The sequence below is a fragment of the Aplysia californica genome, unplaced genomic scaffold (genome assembly GCF_000002075.1).
Source record: "Aplysia californica isolate F4 #8 unplaced genomic scaffold, AplCal3.0 scaffold00717, whole genome shotgun sequence".
NCBI lineage: Eukaryota > Metazoa > Mollusca > Gastropoda > Aplysiida > Aplysiidae > Aplysia > Aplysia californica.
Window position 1 is genome coordinate 117,412 of NW_004797987.1, and position 19,440 is coordinate 136,851.

The 19,440-nt window shown below is 41.2% G+C and overlaps 1 protein-coding gene across 1 annotated transcript in view; it reads right to left on the reverse strand.

Annotated features, from left to right (window-relative positions):
* Positions 1 to 3,539: 3,539 nt before the first annotated feature.
* LOC101850513 overlaps positions 3,540 to 19,440 on the reverse strand; it is an 83,914-nt gene continuing 68,013 nt past the window's right edge. The window contains exons 3-8 of the mRNA XM_005108751.3: positions 17,733 to 17,860; positions 15,472 to 16,318; positions 10,698 to 10,874; positions 9,435 to 9,842; positions 7,487 to 7,719; positions 3,540 to 5,686 (exon numbers count right to left, since the gene is read on the reverse strand). Of these exons, the coding sequence (XP_005108808.1) occupies positions 4,037 to 5,686; positions 7,487 to 7,719; positions 9,435 to 9,842; positions 10,698 to 10,874; positions 15,472 to 16,318; positions 17,733 to 17,860 (3,443 nt within the window). The 3' untranslated portion in view covers positions 3,540 to 4,036. The remainder of the gene's footprint in view (positions 5,687 to 7,486; positions 7,720 to 9,434; positions 9,843 to 10,697; positions 10,875 to 15,471; positions 16,319 to 17,732; positions 17,861 to 19,440) is intronic.

The following is a 19,440-nucleotide window of genomic DNA, read 5'->3' on the forward strand; positions in this document are numbered from 1 at the left end:
TCTCTCTCTCTCTCTCTCTCTCTTTCTCTATCTCTCTCTGAGTCTCTCTCTCTCTCGTTCACGCACACACACACACACACACACACACACACACACACACACACAAACACACATATACACACAACTCGTTACTTCTACCCACTGTTACCCCCAGGGAACTGGTAACATACTAAGTACCGTCCTCTGTGCTGTAGCGGTAAGGCGCTTCACCGTCTTACACAGAAGACCAGAATTATATTCCCGTGTGGTGAGTATTTTGCACCGAGTATCTCAATATTTCTGCTGGGACATTGTACAGCTTGGGTTGACCCCGACAGGCCGGGCCGATGCCCACCTCCTAAAGTATCTAAATTGTGTTTGGTGGGGCGTAAAGCATCTACTTGTACATCTTAAAAATAAATACTAAGTAGGACCTTAGCCTCACACTCTTAAGATAGTTCCTGTAAAGCAAGGCCTGCAAAATTCTGGAGTAGTTATTGGTAGATAACATATCGACATTTAAAAATATGCTAAGTATGACATTGGGCTCAAATTTGAAGGTATTTTCAACAAAGTCAGGTCAGCGAAAAGTGGAGTTTGAGAGAGTTGGTAGGGTTTAGAAATTGATGGGTTTACTCCGAGGAGGGAGAACGTGAGTGAAGGTGAAAGGGGGGGGGGGAGGTTACACAACTAAATTAGATATAACATGAGGGAAGCACCTGAACGTGCTAGAACAATAACGACCCCTCTCCACACAAAGTAGTCCTTGACACAGTTTGTTATCAAAGATACAAAAGATCTATCCAATTCACACAATAATACCACTATGGGAACTCACAATGAAGCACACCATGGAATCATACAATTCAGACATAAGAACTCTGGCGCACAGCAACAACATGGAAATACATCTTGTTCACATTTTGCAGATATTTACACACGTTGACATTGAAAAAAAAAAACCAATAATGAAAGGACATGTATTAAGTACTTCGTGTCCTTAAGTATAGACCTGGTAAACGAAATTTCAAAAACAGTGCTGAGATGTTTAATCACTGAAATGACTGTACCGGAAAATAAAGTAAAAGATTTTGTTCTGTATAAACGTATGTTCACAATGAGCTACACAATACAACTGACCTTAAGTTCAAGACAGCTCTAACAACATATGGTTACATAGTTCAAGACAGCTCTAACATATGGTTACATGTAAACCATTTTTAAAGAACTGTGTCAGTGACTATACTACTGGAATAATCTTAATGTTCTGAAGTATACTTGTTGACATAGAATCTCTCCTAGAGTACTCAAAGCATACGAGGTGGGAAAGGTGGTGGGGGGGGGGGGGCGAGGGGTCAAAAAAATATGGTATATCGTTTTAATTTAGAAATAGATCACCAATTAACTTCTTCTGGTAAAAATATCCTTTTCCTCAACTCTTTTTTTGCAAAGAATATCAATATTCTAGGCATTTTAGAAGCGCTTTCTAATAAATAAAAAGGAAATGTCAGTAAACTATGGGTTTGTTGGGTTTTTTTCAACTATAAACTAATTTCTTCATGTTGCAAATTCGGAAGTGGCTTTCATTATGTTTACTTGAAAAACACTGTTCTGACCCAGGACATGCTTATATCAAAAATCATTTAACAGGTTCATGCTTCCGGCCAACGAATTATTTCATCACAAGGGACGGTGTAATGTTAAGTCCATTCTCCACAATAAGTACATGTACATAAGATACATTTCGTCACTTAAAAACTATAAGCGTTTATTTCCAAATCTAATGGAGATAAAGACTCATAGCTAAAAAGAAACGAATAGTTGACTTAGATCTGCAACACATTTCAATAAAAACATTGCTATTGTTTCGGTTCACACAGCTGATTTTTATACTTATACTACTTGTCCTCCCAGAAAGCCGTGACTCTCGTTTCTTAAACAGTTACAGTATGCCCTGGTGGGTATAATATTCCGCTTTCCGTCTTCCCACTAACGAAACTTTCTTCTCACTCTTGATGGGGGCTCTTCAGAATCTCCCGCACGTCAGATACTACAACTGGTCTGTTTTTGTTTGACCTAATTTTGCGTACCACGGTGTCTGATATAAGGGCAATGTTCTCCCGCTCTCAGTTTATAATTTAATCATTATCCCAGAAAATTAGATGCCCAGCTCCCCCTGTACAATTCTCAAGACTATCTGTCCAGCAGCCATCATAAATTACGGTGAATTATACAAAGAATTATTCGTTCCTGGGAGGATAACTAAGTCTAGAGGGTACAGCTTTGGTACTCTACTCATAGATTTGGGTTCGATCTAGGGCCAAACTGAGAAGGATGTCGTACAATTAGTATAATATGCTGCGATTATTTTCCTTAGCTCTCCCAGTGGGACAATGGTAACTGGCGATTTTGCAAAGACTGAAATAAATCGATAGGAGTGTTTGAGTATCTTACAGGCTGTGTCCGCACGTCGGTAATAGAGGTAAAAAACATTAGGTTGAATGAAGTTAGTATGACGTGTCGTGAACATTCGATTTAGAAGAGGAACAAGACTATAAACTATCACTTCAGCACTTGCAACCTTCAATTAACACTTTACAACCTGTAATTCAAAATCACAACCGTGCACCGTTACCTCAGCTCGGAATGTAAACTGTTCACTGACAAAGGCACTCACATCACAACCACGTTGGTGGACTGAGGAACATACGGGGACTCAATAAGGAAGCCTAAAATATCTGTAAATACCTGTAAGTTTGTCAAGAAAAGGGCTACGAAAATTCCACATGGTTAATTAGGTGTTCATATTATAGTTCACATTCATTTTGCGTCTAGTGCATAGTGTCGGCAAGCTGTTCAAGTGTTCTAAGCCCAGAAAACAACCTTTTTGCAATAGAGAGAGAAAGAAAGAGGAAGAGAGAGAGAGAGAGAGGGAGAGAGAGAGAGAGAGAGAGAGAGAGAGAGAGAGAGAGAGAGAGAGAGAGAGAGAGAGAGAATTTCATTTTTGTGTACAATTGTACCCTATTATGTATCTCCTCTTGCTTTCTTGTCCAAATTTCACATTCCAGTTGCGACAGAATATTCTTCGAGCACGTGCAACCGATACTACCGACTGAGAAATTGCAATTTCAAAAATGATAAATCAGTATTCGGGATTACTACATCTGAACAGCTAGACGACGATAGATGCAAACCATGTTGCCATGAAACTTAAGCAATTGACCTTTTCGTTAGAATCTCTATGGTGTCAGTCTCAGAATAAAGCAAGGTTGCCTCCGAAGTATAATGAGCCTTAAAGAGAGCTGAGGAAAAGCAAAATAATAGTCTTGGGTCCAGAATTCCCCATATTCTAATCAAAATCATTGGTGTTAAATACAAATCCAAGATATTCCACTGGAATTCCAGCCAGCTGAGTAGAGTCAGATACCATAAGAAACTTGTGTCTGTTCTTCGTATCTGGGTCCCTAAATAAAGCGCTTTCTTCTTCTTCTTCTTCTTCTTCTTCTTTTTCTTCTTCTTCTTCTTCTTCTTCTTCTTCTTCTTCTTCTTCTTCTTCTTCTTCGTCGTTGTCGTCGTCGTCCTCGTGGTAGTTGTCTTCTTCTTCTAAAAAGCTAAAACAAGAATCTATAGTTTCCCAGCTCTCTAAAAGCATGTCATTGTCGCCGTCATTATAATCAGTTTTACTTTCATCGTCGTCATTGTCATTACGTTCGTCAGAATCGTCGTCTTCGTCATTGTCCTGACTTTCAGACGTTTCTTGTGACTCTGAATTTTCTATTTGGCAAATGGTATGAATGACACTGGTGTTCATGCACTTTGTCAATTCTGGTTCCCATTCTACGTCTACTAGCACCGATTCTACCCCACTAAAACAAAATCTCTGGGTTTCCGTGAAGTCTAAATACGTTAGTGGAGAATATTCTAGATAGCTATCGTACTCAAACTCCATACATTCAATGAAAGAAGGACTTGTGACGTCATGGAGTGGTGAAGATGTTATAACTGATAATATTTCAACAGATGGAGATGAAATGACGCCACCCTTCTGAAGCCGGTGTCAGACCTCGTCTTCCTCTTCCTCTTCTTCGACAGGGGTCTTGTTACCAATCTTCTCCACTCCCCTGAAGGCCAGTTTCTGCGTCTGCTCGTAATCAAAATACGACAGAGGGTCGTCTTCTATGAAATCGTCGTATTCTAATTCTAGTCCGTCGACTTCCGACGGCGTTGTAATACTCCGGGCCGGAGAGGAGACTGTCGTTTTGCTGCCTTTGCTGCTGGTTTTACTCAGCTTTCCCGGACTAAAATGTTCTTTGTTGCTGCCAAATCTGCCAGGACTAGCTCGGGGGTCTTTTGGTTTGTCACCATTGGCATGATGAGCGTCTAGTTTCGGTTTTGTATCATTTTTGCTGCTGCCATTACGCACAGGCGCAGCGTTGGCAGGAGCAGGTTCTTGCATGATACTCGAAGACGTGGCATTGTTCGTGTTACGGGTGTCCGTTGGATCCTGATGACGAGGTGGTTTTGGACTTTGTCCATCGGGTTTCGGCAACATTGCTTGTCTTTCCTCGCACGCTGATTGTTTGGAAATGTCTTTACTTCCTGTGGGTTTTGTAAAGGTTGTACGAGGCGCTGAAAAAACTGGAGGTCTGGGTCTGGGATACAGAGTGGATGCAGATGTTGATGATGCTGAAGAAGGTGGTACGGTTTCGGGGGTATTTACATGTAACACTGCGGCTGTCGACGCAGAAGATTGCACTGGTTTCGTAAGCTCGGACAAATCAGACGGTTTGTCGGATGATGACTCGTCGTTTCCAATCGGCCCAGAAAACTGAGCTGATTCAGTCATACTGTCTGACCTGGACTTTGGCCTAGGCACTACGTCGTTCGAGTAGGACTCGGTCAAGGACGTTGGGCGACGGGCTTTGCCGGGTCGGTTGAACGAAGTGGTGGCTGAATCCACCGAGTCACTCTTGACTAAGTCGTTGATGTGAGACGGAGATTCCTGACTAGAATATGACTCAATGAGCGGGATTTCCTCTGAAGGTGGCCGCTGACCCGTTTTATTCTTGTACTTATCCGAAGAAAATGTCCGACCTACTTCGTTCAACGCCGCACGAACAAACCCGGGATGTGGCCAGTTCACTTCGGCCTTGGTCGTCGAAGGTGTCCTTGATCTCTGGGTAGAGGATCCTGACGACCCCGTGACCTCGCGGTCAATGTCAGAAACGGCTGCTTTGCCCTTTTTGTCTTTTTCGTGGCGTTTCTTATTGAGAAGATCTAGTTTTGAGATCGGAGACAAGGGCGTGACTGGAGAGTGCTTATTCCCTAAAGACTGTATACGCGCTGCTCGTGGCGATTTCGCAAAAGCAGAGGGCGTTTTCAAAGTAACCGAGGGATCGTCGGTGTCTATGATTTCAATACCATACGGGTTGGTTGATGACGAATAGTTTTTCGCTTTCATCTTCGGCGTTCCTCCTGAGCTGTGACCTGAAGGCGTGATCGAGCCGTCCCCTTTCCCTTTGTGGCGTTTTACCTTCTGGCTGCTGGTGCTGGAAATGCTTGGCGTCCTCCCCGAGCGCCCTTGTTTGTGGGTTGGGGAATTCCCACTGTTCTTTCTCCGGGTTTTTCCCGTCAGAGGGACGTCCATGTCTACGTGAATTCCCGCACCGGGACTGCTCGGGCTACTGCTGCTCTGCGCACTGGAGACCTGCAACAGAGACGTGGAATGAACTTGTAAGATGATTGATAGAAATAGTAAGTTGATTAGACATGAATCCGATACGTTATGGCTATACATGTGAGTTTGTCAATATTGATTATAAGATGAATCAATGTAACGGTTAGTAATTAAATGTTAGCCTTGTTTGTATGTTTGATAGAGTGAGAAACAGACTGGGAGAGATAGAGATATAGCGAGAGAGGGGGGGGGCAAGGGAAGGAGTAAGAGGGACGGTGAGGGAGAAAGAGAGAGGAGGAAAGAGAGGGAGAGAGAGATGGAGGGAGGGAGAGAGAGAGGGGAAAGGGAGGGGGGAGACAAATATAAACAAAAGTTGATCAGTGATTTAAAAATGAAATGAGGTCTGTGACCCGATAAAAAGCGTTATCAGTCTGGAATTTTTACCACTTAGAAAAGAAATGTATCGCAAATTTGAAAAATTCTTCTCTTTAGTTAAATCTTAAACAAACCTCAAGTTTTACAGTAAAAAAAGTGCAAGGACTTGAAACAATACAAATCTGAACATAATTCGTCAATAGAAAGAATTACACCTTTTAGAGATGAATTACTCTACTATTCGAAACCATTGGAGAGCATTTTAATGAATACTTCACGGTTCAAACGTGAATGAGTGAACGAATGACCCTTTATTGATCCCTGGTGAGAATGTTAAATAAATAGTCATGGTCACGAGTTGACAACGAGTACATCAGTGAATATTCTCTCTCTGTTTCTGTCTCTGTCTGTCAGACTGTCTATCTGTCTGTCTGTCTGTCTGTCTGTCTGTCTGTCTGTCTGTCTGTCTGTCTGTCTGTCTGTCTGTCTGTCTGTCTGTCTGTCTGTCTGTCTGTCTGTCTGTCTGACTTTCTCTCTCTCTCTCTCTCTCTCTCTCTCTCTCTCTCTCTCTCTCTCTCTCTCTCTCTCACACCCGCACACACACACACACACACACACATACAAACACACACACACACACACACACACACACACACACACACACACACACACACACGTTCTTTCCCCCACACGTTCTCTCTCTCATGTTCTCTCTCCCTCTCTCTCTCCCTCTCTCTCTCACTCTCTCTCTCTCTCTCACTCTCTCTCTCTCTCTCCCTCTCTCTCTCTCTCTCTCTCTCCCACTCTCTCTCTCTCTCTCTCCATCACTCTGTGTGTGTGTGTGTGTGTGTGTGTGTGTGTGTGTGTGTGTGTGTGTGTGTGTGTGTGTGTGTGTGTGTTTGTATGTATTTGTGTGCTTGTCTATGCTGCCTAAAGTGAAGAATGTAGCAACATTTTTGGCATAACTCGTTTGTCCTCTATTGTTTTGTGATATTAACCTACCACTTTGTTCAAATGTGCAATATTCGGATTCGTGACGTGGCTTTCATCTTGAATTATATAATAATAGTGTTGTATCAATTTTTGTAGAGAGATAGTTCTTGCTTAATGGAATCATTTTAACGTTAGCCAAAGGGGGAGAAAATAATAATAATATGAGGCTTCACGAATTAGAAATGCTAAGGCTAAGATATATACCTGCAACCTGCACACATCCGCAAGTGTAGATGAAAATTTTTAATGCTCAAAATGTGACAAAATCTTCTCTGCCAGAATTGGTCTCAATAGCCATAGCAGAAGCCCCATATTATTATCTCTATTCTTTTTTTTATTTATATTTTTCTTTAAGAAGTATTCTCCCATACAGCTACACTGATCATCTTCGAACTTTGACCCCGACGAACTATTATTATTACTATAGTTGAAAACAGAAAACGAGTGACTCCTCTAAAATACCTGATGTTCAGAAGTGGAGCCTTTCAGATTGGCGTGGGCTGGGCTCTCCCCTGACATGGTCATGGAGTACTTGATGCGACGTTTGAAGAAGGTACGCTGGAGAACCACGAAGATAACGGCAACGAGAATGACCGCTACACAGATGACGATTCCGACGATGGTCACTGCGCTGCCCAGTAAGGTCTTCTCTTCGTACTGGTACAGGATAGTGGCCGTACTGCTGAGAGGGATCGCTGGAAGATTGGGGGGGGGGGGGGTTGTTAGACACATGTTGGTGTTACTACTTTTGTTTTGTTTTGTTTTTTAGCGGAAGGGGGCGGCTTAGCTCCTGAGTTGCGTTTTCTCGCCAAGAAACGTCTTTGACCTCCACCAAACTTCTCGAAAACTATTTAATTCCAGTCCTGAGTAAACACTCACCTGTCCATATTTTAATCATTAAATATAAAGGATGCATTGTTTTCTCAAAGCCGATTCTAAGTTTTATCAAATATAGCCAAATAATTGCCGTGAACAATTGAATTCACGGAGACGTCACTCACCCTGTGACGGTCCCTTTCCGTTGCTAGGTTACTAATACTTAGAGCCAAGACTATAATACTCAAAGGGATGGGGTTTTTTCCTCTTTTTTATGCATTGTTTGTTTTGCGGATTTTTTTTTTAGATATGAAAAGACTTTATGCCTGTAGACTCAAGTAAATGTCATTATATCCGGTATTATTATACAAGACTTCAATAGTTTGTATTTCAACTCGAATTCCCAATACATTAAATTGTCTTTATTAAGAGGTAGGCAACAGAGCTTTGCGAAGGAAGGTCAAAAGAGTACCAAGGGAAGCAATTCCCTCGGTCTGGTAAAGTTACACAAGAACAATGCGGTTATGTTTCTTTGAGCATGACAAGAAAACTTGTCAGGGTGGAGTTCAGGGCAGCATTTACAGTTGGGCGTGGTGAGGCCTGGATGTTCAAGGTCGTAGTAAAAATGAAATTGGAGAAAATTTACGTCCCCAACGACACTTTTTAGATCATTTAGGATATGGGCTGCTTCGAGCCTGCCTATCAGGGTCAGCCCAGGATGAGAGGGGTACAATATCCAACTAGATAGACGGAGACACTCTATAAAATTCTCCCCGCAAGAGAATAGAATTCTCGTCTTCTGCATGCAACGGCTCAACCCCAAACAACTATACCACAGACGCTGGTTTCGAGCTCTTGAATGTATCAAATTTAAAGAATACTCAATGGACAGACAATTTCAGTCTTTAAAAAAATTATAAACAAACAGAATACCTCCCTCCTTATATTTAGAATGCAGATGAACGTAATTTTTGTGATGTATTTCAGTTGAATCACTGTGTGTCTGCTGTAATCTGAAAGAAGTTCTATCGAGAATGGAACCTTGGCCTTGAGTTTCCATCATTGGTTCAGTTTTTCTTTAATTTTTTTTTTTCCTTTTTAAGAACTTTTTAAGAAAGGATAGAAAGGGCAGTAACAAGACTTAAAAAACGGAGGAAATAATAGTGCAGACTAAAACCTGGTTTGTTTTTCTTTTGTAATTTGTGTTTGTTTTGTTATCTGTGTTTAGTCTGTGTGTGTGTGTGTGTGTGTGTGTGTGTGTGTGTGTGTGTGTGTGTGTGTGTGTGTGTGTGTGTATGTGTGTAAGTGTGTGTGAGAGAGAGTGTTATTTATTTTGTTTTCTCTTTTTTTTTTGGGGGGGGGGGTTCTGTTGGGGGGGGGGGGGTTCTTTTTTTCTTTTTTTTTTTTGCTGTTTGTTTGTTTTGCGAATGTTTTGGAACTTTTTGTAATTATAGGGTACCAAAGACAAAGAAAGAGCCAGAACTAACGGTCAGAAAAAGCCAGACAACAGACAGAAATACAAAACATCCAGATGGTAGAATCTACCAGCAGCAGTTTCTCCTTACAACCATCGAATCAAGGAGATCTGTAATACCTTTGATGTTGTAGCTGGCAATAAACCCATGCGCGTGGATGGGCAATGAAGCGTTCTTCGGGAATATGGCGGCTGGGGGTGGTGTGACGTAGAAGGTCATGAACTCTACCCTCATGACCCGACCAGAAGTGATCTCTGCCGGGTATCCCTTGTTTGTAGAGGAGAAGAGCAAATCGTCACTGGCTTTTCCGCCGTTCCTGATCTTGACCCACTGGCGAGTGTAGTTGAGGTTGAAGTAATCGAACCGCAGACTCACAGCGCTCCCCTCCGGGCCCTCCACCAGCCACGCAGACAGACCATGGCAACGGCCAGTGGCGATTATCTCCCCTGTGACTTCTGTTTTCGAACAGCCGCATGCGCAGTTCTTGTCTATAGGGGGCGAGTGGAGAGGAGTGCGGGGTATGGACTCTGCAGACGGGAAGGAAGAAGATACATGTTAAATAATATGGTCCAAGTATTAAGAAAGCAAAAGGCTTTATGTTCCATGGAAAGATTCCCTCTCTCTTTCTCTCTCTCGCTCTCGCTCTCGCTCTCACTCTCTCTCTCTCTCTCTCTCTCTCTCTCTCTCTCTCTCTCTCTCTCTCTCTCTCTCTCTCTCTCTGTCTCTCTCTCTCCTGCTCTCTCTTTCTAAACATAGATAGTTAAAAAATCAATTATTTTCCTTCACTATATTCAGGAAAATATTATTGTATGCAGTGAAGACACCTGACATTCTTAACTTTGGCCTAAGTCCTAGCGGAAAAAGTTACAAAGGCTTAATAAATACTACGGTTGCATAGTTAAGATAAAGTCGGTGGCCTAGTGGTTAGGCTCTCGGACTCGCAACCGTAAGGTCGTGGGTGCGAATCCCGTCTGTGGCCCAACGTTATGTCCTTGGGAAAGGCACTTTACACGAATTTTCCTCACTTCACCCAGGTGGGAATGGGTACCCGGCTATAGACAGTGAACGATCTTGTCAATTTGATAGTGTTTGAGCGCGTGAAATCCGCAGCTTGCATTGTATGCTTCTGCAGAAGCAGAGAATGTTTCAGAGTGTTCTCAAAGGGTCTGCTGGGGTAATAATAGTTGTAAGGCGCATAGTGCATGCTCTTGAGCATGGATATGCGCTATATAAATGCAATTATTATTAATTATTAATTATTATTATATAATATGGTTTGGGGTAACTCAGCCGGATAGAGAATTGTTTCCTTTGTTCTATTTCTAAATCTGTTCCACCCACTTACTAACCCCTAGGCACCCCAGCGTCTATCACTCACTCACCTGGACAGTGCACTTTACAAGGCGTCCACTCCATCGGCTCTCCTTCGCAGAAACGTCCGCCATGTTTGGGGGCGGGGTCGTTGCATATCCGGTACCGGTTCTGCTTCCCGGTCCCGCACGTGACGGAGCAGGAGGTCCAGGGCGTCCATGTGCTCCAGCCGCCATCTTGGGGGAACACTGGGGACAAGACGAGAGGAACAATTTACTTTTTCAGACGGAATGAGAACTCGACAATATTATTAGCATAATTTTAGTGTGCTTTACGGCAGTATGAGATGTCAATCGTACTAACTGCACTTCATGCGTCTCAGAGAGCAGAAATCATTATGTCTAATTTTATTAACTATGCACTCACATGTCACAAGTGGAAATGAAGCTCAATAATATGCGAGGCAGCGTGGTGGAATCAGGCTCTCGTCAAAATAATCAAAGTGAAGAAACTTGCATTTTCCAACAGGTTTGCGAATGTTTATCAAATTTTTGTTTTTGGGCTCATCACCTTTCACGCCTATTGAAGAACTCATATATGTGTGGATTATTCTGAAAAGCGTTGATTAAAGGCAAAAAAAAATTAAATTTTCAGTTACTACGGACTTTTAAGCTAAGGAAACAACTAAATTTTTGTGGCCATTTTCACCTCTGGAAACAGGTGACCCCCATCTCCTTCTTTCGCAAATATCTCGACTTGTATTCAAGATTAATGGATATTTTTTTTCATCCAAATAAAGACAAGTGAACAAGCTTTAAGATGATACCAATAACTCTACATGCCCAAAAATTGACGAGAGCCTGATTCCACCACGCTGCCTCACATAAGTGGCAAAGACATCTCTGCCACGATTATTGGTCTCATTGAACATAGCAGACGCCCAAAATAATTTTGATCCATAGTTTGGGTTTGTTTTATGGGGGGTGGGAGGGGGGAGGGGGGAGGGGGGAGGGGGAGGGGGGTTCAAACTTTGCTTAAGAAGTATTCTCCTCTGCAGACGCATTGGTCATTGTCAGACATTGGCGGACGAATTATTAGTACGAATGTCTTGCCGCCATTTCTCATTCAGAATATAAGTAATTTATACTATAACAAGAGGTTGGTCCAGGGGAACAGGTAACAACAAGATAATAAATTCGACGAATTCATGCTATTTACACAGCCCTAATAATGACTGCAGTTGACGATTAACAGTATAGGACATTGGACTCAAGTTGTCAGTCTCTATCAGTTTTCTGAGTGGTAATGAGCGCTTAAAACCAGTCGAACTTTCTCTAACGACTACCCAGTGTCCATGAGAAAAATGATCGTATTGGGTAGGTGGTCTTATTGTACAGAGTCGTTATGATTATAATGAAATGGAAAAAAAGGCTCGGGGTGAAGTGGGAAGAGAAGAGGTCGCTTATAAAGTTGATTGTCTTGGACAGGTGCTCGCTTGAGCAGATTCAACTTCACTTACAGTCTTTTCCAACCCACAGGCTACAATCACAATGAGAATAAAGAGTTTTTGACAGATTCTGTCCTCAAAACCTCGAGTCATGGCATGTTTTCAAAGTGAACAAAACATAAACGTTTCTACTGACGTCGATTGTATGCCACACAACTGTAATACGTCTAGACAAAAGCTCATGCATTTGAACAAGTAACAGAGCTGAAAACAAAACGTAAGCTGGTCCTGTCGCAGAATGTTGAGATGTATTCATCGACACACCAAATTGGTCTACCACTCAGCATAAAGAGGAAAACCTAAAAGCAACCAGATTGACGACATGAATTAACAAAAATAAACAGAACAAGAATGGCAGCAACAACTTCATCAACAACAGTAATAATGACAACGAGATAACAAGAAATGACGTATACTAAACATGACTACCAAAAAAAAAATCCCCAGGATCTAGCCTTCTCCGATAAGGACAAAAAAATCTCTGAGGCCCCTGATGCACGTTGCGAACTTTAAATACCCCTTGATGCTCGAAATCGTATAAAAGAATACGCTGTTGGGCCGCCAGCCGTGTAAAATTCAAAATTTAGATGGAAACAAAATCTTATCTTTAAAATATCCCATTTACAACAGACCAGTAAAATAGTAAGACACTCCCTTGCACCTTCCTTGATTCCAAACGTATTGACAATGTCTCAAACATACGAAATAATGTGATCTGAAGGTAAGGAAGTAGTAGCTTGGGCAACCTTCTTCCTCTACGTCTATCGCCCAGGCAAAACCGTTTCATGAATATATCGTTTGCAAAGACGCAAAAGGAACTAGAAGAGTAAAAATCATTGAAAAGTTTCCTTTTCTTCACTAGTTAAATATCGTTTTCGTGAAATAATTACACAAAAAACTCTTCAATCACAAACGGAAAGGTATGACGGACACAAGCAGCCTCTGAGAACAGGTTGGGCTCTCACAGCAAGGGTAAAGGGAATATGGTGATATCTTTATGAGAAACAATTTACTCATGCCTCCATGAACATCATCATTATCATCATCAACATCACCAACATAAACCACCACAACAACAACAAAAAGAATAGCAAACATTTAAAACGACATAACAACAACAACAACAACAGCAACAACATCAACAACAACAACAACAACAACAGCAGCAGCAGCAGCAGCAGCAGCTGGAACAATGGCAAAGACATCGAACATCTAAGATAGTGCGATTACAAAGCCAACTGTTTACTCCATTTGACAACAGAAAGATAGGCCGTGCTGCCTCGAACATTTACCGATAGATCAATAACTAACAGAATGCTGTTGGCGCGACTCTCTAAAGGCACATCTCATGCAAATCTGGGCACATTACAGCATGCTGTTTGTTGACGCTCCAAATGAAATCAAAGCAAGAGTACCGAAATCAGAAGAGAAGCACAGTCTATTTCTTCTGTATACAAAGTGTACCTCCAGTTATTTGTAACTCTTGTAAATAAATCAACCAAAGCTTGCTTTTTCACCCTTGATATCAAATTTGCATTGGTCACCCCACCCATAGTAGTTTTATTTAACGAAAACTCAGACTAAGTACCCCCTTACCCCTTCCCCTCTCCCTTCAAATCTTCCCTCACTTAGAGTTATGCAATCTACTTCCACGGAGTCTACCATCCTGGTAAATTTTGTAAAATCGTCTGTCAAGACGCATAAGTCCATAGATTTCTTGTCTGAAATACTAAAAATATCCCCCCCCCCTCCCCGATGTGATGTCATACTATGGGCAACATTATGACAAAACTGTATGTATAATAATATATCCATCTTCACCCCATTATTCCTTCATAAAACTTGGATTCATGGACCGTGAAAAACACTCTATTGAAAGAGAACACAACACGAGACGAAGAAAGCACATATACAATCAAATGACATGGCCGAAAAGAATAAAACGTTCACGAGATGTTTTTACGAGACTTCGTTCACTCACCGTGAGTTCGTCCAAAGGAAAGCGTGTGATGAGACATTGAAGGAGAGAAGTTAGTCTCACAACCACCCATTTTCACACATTCATACACATATTGTTATTTCTCTTCTTCGCAAATTCTCATTTTGCAAAGCGACATTTTAAATAGTGTTAGAAAGTAACGCCTTTTAAGTTGTGTTAGTTTATTGAATACATAATAATGTATCCTTTCAAGTCTAATACCCCCCAAACCAATCTACCCCCCCCAAAAAAAAAATTTTTTTTTTTTAATTTCCAAATTTTATCACGGTACCGTTGTGACATTTTTAGTTTGTATGATGTTAGAAGAATTACAGCAGCAAGATTGTTGTTGACTTTGTTTGGAATTTATTTGGGCATTTTCAGCTCACTTGGAAGAGCCAAAAATAGGTGGATTCTAACTGAAGATTGCTCTGTGCGCCAAAGAAAGCGCGAGAAAGCAAATACCTTTTCGTTGCGGTCAATTGCAATGTAACCTCCAGTCCCTTTTTTTTCACTCCATCACTTGTATTTTTATGTTTCTACTTCCTTTTTAATTGATCTTTAGGTCCTATTTCCTTACAACCACAATGAATACGACTTGAAATATTTTCTTTACTTTAAAAGGGAAGCAACAATAGTCACTCTCAACTGAGCTTTTAGTGTACAGAGTTATTTCCCCTGCTTACAAATCTTTGTCAAGTTGTTGAAGCAGAGATTAAAGAATTCTGATTTTTAATTTTAAGTTGATTTCTTGTGTTTGCTACAGATACTTTCTTTCTTCTCTTCTTTTTGTTTTGTTTTGTTTTGTTTGTTCCATTCCCGTTCTCTTTGTACTTGTTTAACTTCTGTCTCACATTCCCCTTTTTCTGGCTTTCTATTTTTTTACAGGTTTTTATAACTTAGTTGTAGATGTTGTTGGTGTTAAAACTGTTGTTGGTGTTGGTGATGGTGGATGTGTTGCAATCATGGAATTCTTTGTTGCAATGCTTTTGATATATTTTAGGGCCTTCTGAGTTGCATTTACTTTAGGAAGGGATGGATACTGGCTTGTTTTCTCCATTTGATTTCCAAATGAAAGGAACGTCTGTACAGTGTTTTAGTTGTGGGTTTTTTATACTGTTAGATGGTGAGTTTGTTTGTGGGTTTGTTGATGAGTTTGTTGGTGAGTTTGTTGGTGAGTCTCTGTATGAGTTTGTTTGTGAGTTTGTTTGTGAGTTTGTTTACGAGTTTGTTTCTGAGTCTGTTTCTGTTAATGAGTTTGTTTGTGAGCTTGTTTGTGGGTCTGTTTATGAGTATGTTTGTGAGTTTGTTTGTGAGTTTTCTTGATTACCCTCATTATGCGACATGTATATGTACTCACCTGAGTCAGGTCTGGCGGAGACGCACAATTCTCTTTGCACTGTGAAGGAATTTTTTCTCGTCACACTGACATACACGAAGCAAAATCCTGCTGCTGATTGGTTGAACACAGAGCACTGGAATGTCACTTGTGTTTCGTCTGGCCTCGCCTCTTTTTCTTCGATATACTGTCGATGCAACGGCGAGGCGAAGCTCCCTTCAGCAGTTCGTGTCAGAGAGTACGCCCTGATTTTGTCCTTCCCTGAACACGATGGATGGGTGTATGTGATCTTGGCGCTGTTGACACATGGGAAGATAGTGTGGCTGCGAGATCGGAGAAGGAGATGGTAGGCTGTGCTCCACTTCACAGACATTGTGTAGCTCTTGGCGACAATAGGGCTCGAAGATGAACTGGACACCATGACAGCTTGGTAGTAACCGTCCAGGTCAAAAAGGTGACACCCTAAAGTGATCACTGTGAAAGCGTTGTTAACTTTCGTGAAGTTTCTTTGCTGTAAAAGCGTCGCCTTTGACAGGTCTAGGTTTGAGGTATCCACAGGCTCCTGTTGGAAATATAACCTGACCAACAGATAATGGCGACGGAGGACGGAGGTACAGTTTGCTTTCGAGATTATCTGTAAATCTACAGCTGTCGTCTGCGCTTCGTGTTCGTCTGGGAGTGACAGGACGATTTCCGGCCATCTCACATCGAGGCTCGTTTCCGTGAGGAGGTCGCCGTGAGCCCTGGAGAACATCTTGAGGCTGAAAGTGCCGGCGAACTCGATGACCCCGCAGGCCACACGGAGATTCCCAGATTTTTTACCAAGGGTCAACCCCATCGTAGTGATCACTAGCGGCTCTTTGTTACCCTGTGGAGGGCAAATAGAGATAAAATAAATAATTTTGAATGTTTCTATTTGCTTGAAGAAAAAAGAAACCAGCTTTGAGTTCAAAAGATCACACTGCATAAGAGAGGTAAACATTTTTTTAAAACACAGAAATAACTGGATACCCAGAATGAGGAAAACAACAGCATAAGTATTCAGTTTCTTTTTTACTTAATATGGAACATAGACTTCTGTGTGGCTTATTATTCCATATCCGATAATCGATAACAATAGTTAAGAGTGAATCTGAAAGCTAAGCAGAAAACCAATAGCAAGCATCCGAACTTCAGCTTGCATTCCCTAGTTGTAAGGGGTTGAATTGTTAGGAATTAAAATTGTATAAAACAACAAATTACGTTACAGTCAACAAGCAAATGCAATTGTGAAGCAATCCAGTGTGATCGGCAGTGTTACGTCTACTCCACCGACAGCACAAATTATTTATGTGGGAGTCTGTTTTCGTTTTAGTAAGAGTTTTACGACACTTGCAAAACTACTAGAATTAGGTCATACATGTGCCGAAGATTGGAGATATAATAAGAGAGTAACATAATAATAGATAGCATTTGTATAGCGCAATTCCCTGCTCAACAGCTGTGCAGCTTTATGCGCTTTACAATCTGTGGTGAGGCAGCGTGGTGGAATCAGGCTCTCGTCAATTTTGGGGCATATTGAGATATTGGTATCATCTTAAAGCTTGTTCATTTGTCTGGCTTTAAATGAAAAAATTACCCATCCATCTTCAATAGAAGTGGAGATATTTTGGATTGAAAGGAGGTGGGGGTCACCTGGTTTAAGATGTAAAACTAGAGAGAAAATGGCCGCCACAGCGTGGTAAATTCCAAAGCTGGAGAGTCCATGACAACTGTAAATTTATATTTGTGTGCCTTTAATCAACGTTTTCGGTGAAATCCTCAAAGGAATGTGTTTGTAAATAGACATAAAAGTTGTTGAGCCAAAAAACAAAAATTTGATAAAAATTGCTAAGCAGGGAGAAAACTGCTGTTTTCTTCGATTTCATTATTTTGACGAGAGCCTGATTCCACCACGCTGCCTCACATCTGTTATTACCCCAGCAGACCTGATAGCATTCTGAAACAATCTCAACTTCCTGGGAAGCATAAAGGAGCCAACCCCCATCAAAGCACCTTAGTATGGTGTTAGATTAGTAGGCATAGAGAACCCCCAAAATTATTGTTATTAAAAATCGAACCCCACCAGAACACACAAGTATGGTGTTAGATTTATGCAAAGCTAAAAAAAAAAAAGATCATTCGGTTACATTAAGGAGCAAACCCCATCAGAGCATACAAGTATGTTGTTAGATTGGTACAAACCCATTCAGAGCATACAAGTATGTTGTTAGATTGGTACAAACCCCCAACGTGTTACTCACCGGTCGCTGGAAATCCAGTCTGACAAAGGCGTGGGGTAAAGACACGCCCCCTGGCATGGTGTAGTTAATGCTGAGGTCACCAGAAAACACGACATACCGGGCCGGGGGCGTCAGGGAGTACTGTGAACCTGAACAAGGAAGAAGACAAAGACATGCATGTAAACTGATGCTACACTTACTAAATAACTTGATCATTACTACAAACAATACAGTCGAAATTTCTCAAGATGCTAATGGCAATGTTAGTCGTCTGAAGACAGATCTATACCCTCTTCGACCACCCATCCACATCGAGTAGAAATGTGGGAGCCTTTTTTGCCAGGTGAAAGTTTAGGACACTGTCATTATAATATTTAAAATCACAAAAAGGGTGGGGGGGGGGGGGGGGGGGGTGGCCGTTAGACACATGTTGGTGTTACTACTTTTGTTTTGTTTTGTTTTTTAGCGGAAGGGGGCGGCTTAGCTCCTGAGTTGCGTTTTCTCGCCAAGAAACGTCTTTGACCTCCACCAAACTTCTCGAAAACTATTTAATTCCAGTCCTGAGTAAACACTCACCTGTCCATATTTTAATCATTAAATATAAAGGATGCATTGTTTTCTCAAAGCCGATTCTAAGTTTTATCAAATATAGCCAAATAATTGCCGTGAACAATTGAATTCACGGAGACGTCACTCACCCTGTGACGGTCCCTTTCCGTTGCTAGGTTACTAATACTTAGAGCCAAGACTATAATACTCAAAGGGATGGGGTTTTTTCCTCTTTTTTATGCATTGTTTGTTTTGCGGATTTTTTTTTTAGATATGAAAAGACTTTATGCCTGTAGACTCAAGTAAATGTCATTATATCCGGTATTATTATACAAGACTTCAATAGTTTGTATTTCAATTCGAATTCGCAATACATTAAATTTTCTTTATTAAAAGGGAAGCAACAGAGCTTTGCGAAGGAAGGTCAAAAGAGTACCAAGGGAAGCAATTCCCTCGGTCTGGTAAAGTTACACAAGAACAATGCGGTTATGTTTCTTTGAGCATGACAAGAAAACTTGTCAGGGTGGAGTTCAGGGCAGCATTTACAGTTGGGCGTGGTGAGGCCTGGATGTTCAAGGTCGTAGTAAAAATGAAATTGGAGAAAATTTACGTCCCCAACGACACTTTTTAGATCATTTAGGATATGGGCTGCTTCGAGCCTGCCTATCAGGGTCAGCCCAGGATGAGAGGGGTACAATATCCAACTAGATAGACGGAGACACTCTATAAAATTCTCCCCGCAAGAGAATAGAATTCTCGTCTTCTGCATGCAACGGCTCAACCCCAAACAACTATACCACAGACGCTGGTTTCGAGCTCTTGAATGTATCAAATTTAAAGAATACTCAATGGACAGACAATTTCAGTCTTTAAAAAAATTATAAACAAACAGAATACCTCCCTCCTTATATTTAGAATGCAGATGAACGTAATTTTTGTGATGTATTTCAGTTGAATCACTGTGTGTCTGCTGTAATCTGAAAGAAGTTCTATCGAGAATGGAACCTTGGCCTTGAGTTTCCATCATTGGTTCAGTTTTTCTTTAATTTTTTTTTTTCCTTTTTAAGAACTTTTTAAGAAAGGATAGAAGGAGAGGTAACAAGACTTAAAAAACGGAGGAAATAATAGTGCAGACTAAAACCTGGTTTGTTTTTCTTTTGTAATTTGTGTTTGTTTTGTT